The sequence below is a fragment of the Galeopterus variegatus genome, unplaced genomic scaffold, assembly GCF_000696425.1.
Source record: "Galeopterus variegatus unplaced genomic scaffold, G_variegatus-3.0.2 Scaffold1097, whole genome shotgun sequence".
Lineage (NCBI taxonomy): Eukaryota > Metazoa > Chordata > Mammalia > Dermoptera > Cynocephalidae > Galeopterus > Galeopterus variegatus.
The window spans coordinates 187,701-190,330 of record NW_007727208.1 but is presented as its reverse complement, the minus strand read 5'-3'; the positions used below and the strand labels follow the sequence as shown (position 1 = coordinate 190,330).

General features: G+C 40.8%; 1 protein-coding gene across 1 annotated transcript in view; it reads right to left on the bottom strand.

The window, feature by feature from the left end:
• LOC103592155 (sorting nexin-25-like) overlaps window positions 1-2,630 on the bottom strand; it is a 25,537-nt gene that overhangs the window by 20,577 nt on the left and 2,330 nt on the right. The window contains exon 2 of the mRNA XM_008574761.1: window positions 1,315-1,455. Within this exon, the coding sequence (XP_008572983.1) occupies window positions 1,315-1,455 (141 nt within the window). The remainder of the gene's footprint in view (window positions 1-1,314; window positions 1,456-2,630) is intronic.

Here is a 2,630-nt window from a genome sequence, read left to right as displayed (position 1 = left end):
CACATACAGACCAGTTCCCGCTCACTGGCTGAGCGAGGGGCGGGCGCAGCACCGAGCGTTGCGATCCCGTTGCTAGTCCCAGTCCGGTACGGGCGCGACACTGAGGGTTGCGGTCCGTTGCCGGACACGAAAAAAGACAAAAAGGAAAAAAAAAATCACCCTAAAAAACAAGGGTAAAGGAAATAGACATATCTCATTTGCAAAAGAGGAGTCTCAGAGGTGACCATAGATTTTACCAGTATTGGTTCATTCTGAGCAAGAGAAAAACAAGCCTAAATTAGAGTAGAAATGATTGAAGAACTTCTCCTTGCTAGGGAAAAGGGCAATTACCTTCAATAGAAGGAAAGTTAGAGAAGATGCAATTCTTGAGGAAAAATGGGAATAATAATAAACTGAAAGTTAGACAACCTAGATTCTAATCCTGATTTGGCTACTATGTACACATCCTACGACGAGTCAGTGAAGCCCTGGGATCAGTTTCCTTCATCTATCAAATAAAAGAATTGACCTAGATTAATAGCTTTTGAACATTTTTAACTAAAACCAACAATAGGAAATGCATCCTACACTGCAACCCATAATACTTCTATATACAATATATGTATACAAAAAACTAAAAGTTCTATGAGACAATGCTCTATTACTAATACTAGTACTGCTATTAATAATAGTAATAGAAACAAAAACCACCTTAATGTTTACTACATGCCACACGTTCTTCTAAATGCTTGGTATACATCTATTCCCCTAATTCTCCCAACAACCCCATCAGGTAGGTGAGGTAGGTACTATTAATATTCATTTTTCACTGATGAGGAAAAAGAAGCACAGAGAGATTGAGTGAAATATCCCAGGTCATACATCAGTAAATGGTAGAGCTAGGATTCAAAGTCAAGCAGTCTGGCTCTAGAGGCTGTGCTTGCAACCACTACACTTTGCTGTCTCCCATGGTGTATGTGACAAAATCCAATATATTCTATTCTCTTTCTATTGCTGCAACTCATAATTGGTTTCACTACCCATTAATTAGTCACCACTGTCCCTAGATGATCCCTAGGTCTCTTCCAGCTCTGGGGTTCTATGGCAATTTAGAATGAAAAATCAGAAAATTTTCTGTCTTGAAGGATTTAGACTAGACTAGATGGTTTGATCTGTGAGTAAACTTCCAAATGTCAGGCTGAAAATGCCACTTTGCCAGTATCAACAGCAAAGGAGAAAGATTAATCAGTTTCCTTATATATAAAAATTAAAATGAGCTCTTGAATCTCTTCTTGCTCAGTAATTTTAGAATCTTGTGTTCATGAGTATTCATACCTCACTAAGTTTCCGGTGTAAATTCTGAAACTCACTGAGCCTTCTTGGGACTGTCCAGTTCTTAGTTTCAACTCCTCCAACTTCTTGTAGGCTTACCATGACAAAGTAACAAGGCATTTGTTCACCATTCTCTTCTGTAACCTTGAAAAAAAAATCAAAATCAACAATAGCAAAAAACATGATGAGTAGTTGTGGTGGGAAGATTTTTAAAATATCCCCTGAGATTTCCCTTTCCCTGGTGCACCCTGCGTAACTGTGAATATAATAGATTTTATTCTCGCAATTAGGTTATATTATACAGTACAGCAGACCTTAAAATAGGGCAGTTATCCAGGCAGCCCTTTAAAACCAGAGAGTTTTTTCTGGCAAATAATAGAAAAGGAAGTCAGAAAGATTCAAAGCCTAAGAAGGAAGCCAGCAAGAAAACAGAGACCTCACTTTTACAGCCACAAGGAACTAAATTCTGCCAACAACCTCAATAAATCTGGAAGTGGACTTCCCCCAGAGTCTCTAGTCAAGAACTCAGTCTGGCTGACACCTTGACTTCAACCTTATGATACGATGAGCAGAGAAGCCAGTCATACTGTGCTGGACAAAGAAGTGCAAGCTAATAAATGCATGCTGTTTTAAGCCATGAAACTTCTTACACAACAAAAGAAAACTAATACAGAAAACTTAACATTCTAACTGTATTTCCTTTAAAAAAACAAATTAACAGGAAGCCAACAGATATCAGATACATCAGAAGCTCTCTCAGAGAAGGCTGAGGGCCTCCCAGTTTAATTTCGGAATTCAACAAGCCATGATTTCTATTCTTATGAAATTTTATATTGAGACATAATTTCCTTTATCGCCCAACTTAGACAATTTACACACACACACACAAAACCATAATTCAGAATAGGCCACTATTATTCTTATTTTTTTTTTTTCCTTTTTGTCTTTCTTCATGTCCGGCAACGGACTGCAACCCTCAGTGTCGCGCCCGTACCGGACCGGGACCGGCAACGGGATCGCAACCCTCGGTGCTGTGCCCGCCCCTCGCTCAGCCAGTGAGCGGGAACCGGTCTGTATGTGGGATCCGAACCCTCGGTGGGAGCGCCGCTGCGCTCCCAAGCGGTGCACCGTAGCAGGGCGCCACCGGGCCGGCCCTATTCTTAACATAAATAGATAAAAGAAAAAATAAACAGAAAATACATTGACTTTGAGCTTGTATTAGTATCATAAATTGAATTAGACAGGAAGAGTCAGTAAGGGGCCGGCCCGGTGGCGCACTGCTACAGTGCACCGCTTGGGAGTGCGGCAGCACTCCCGCC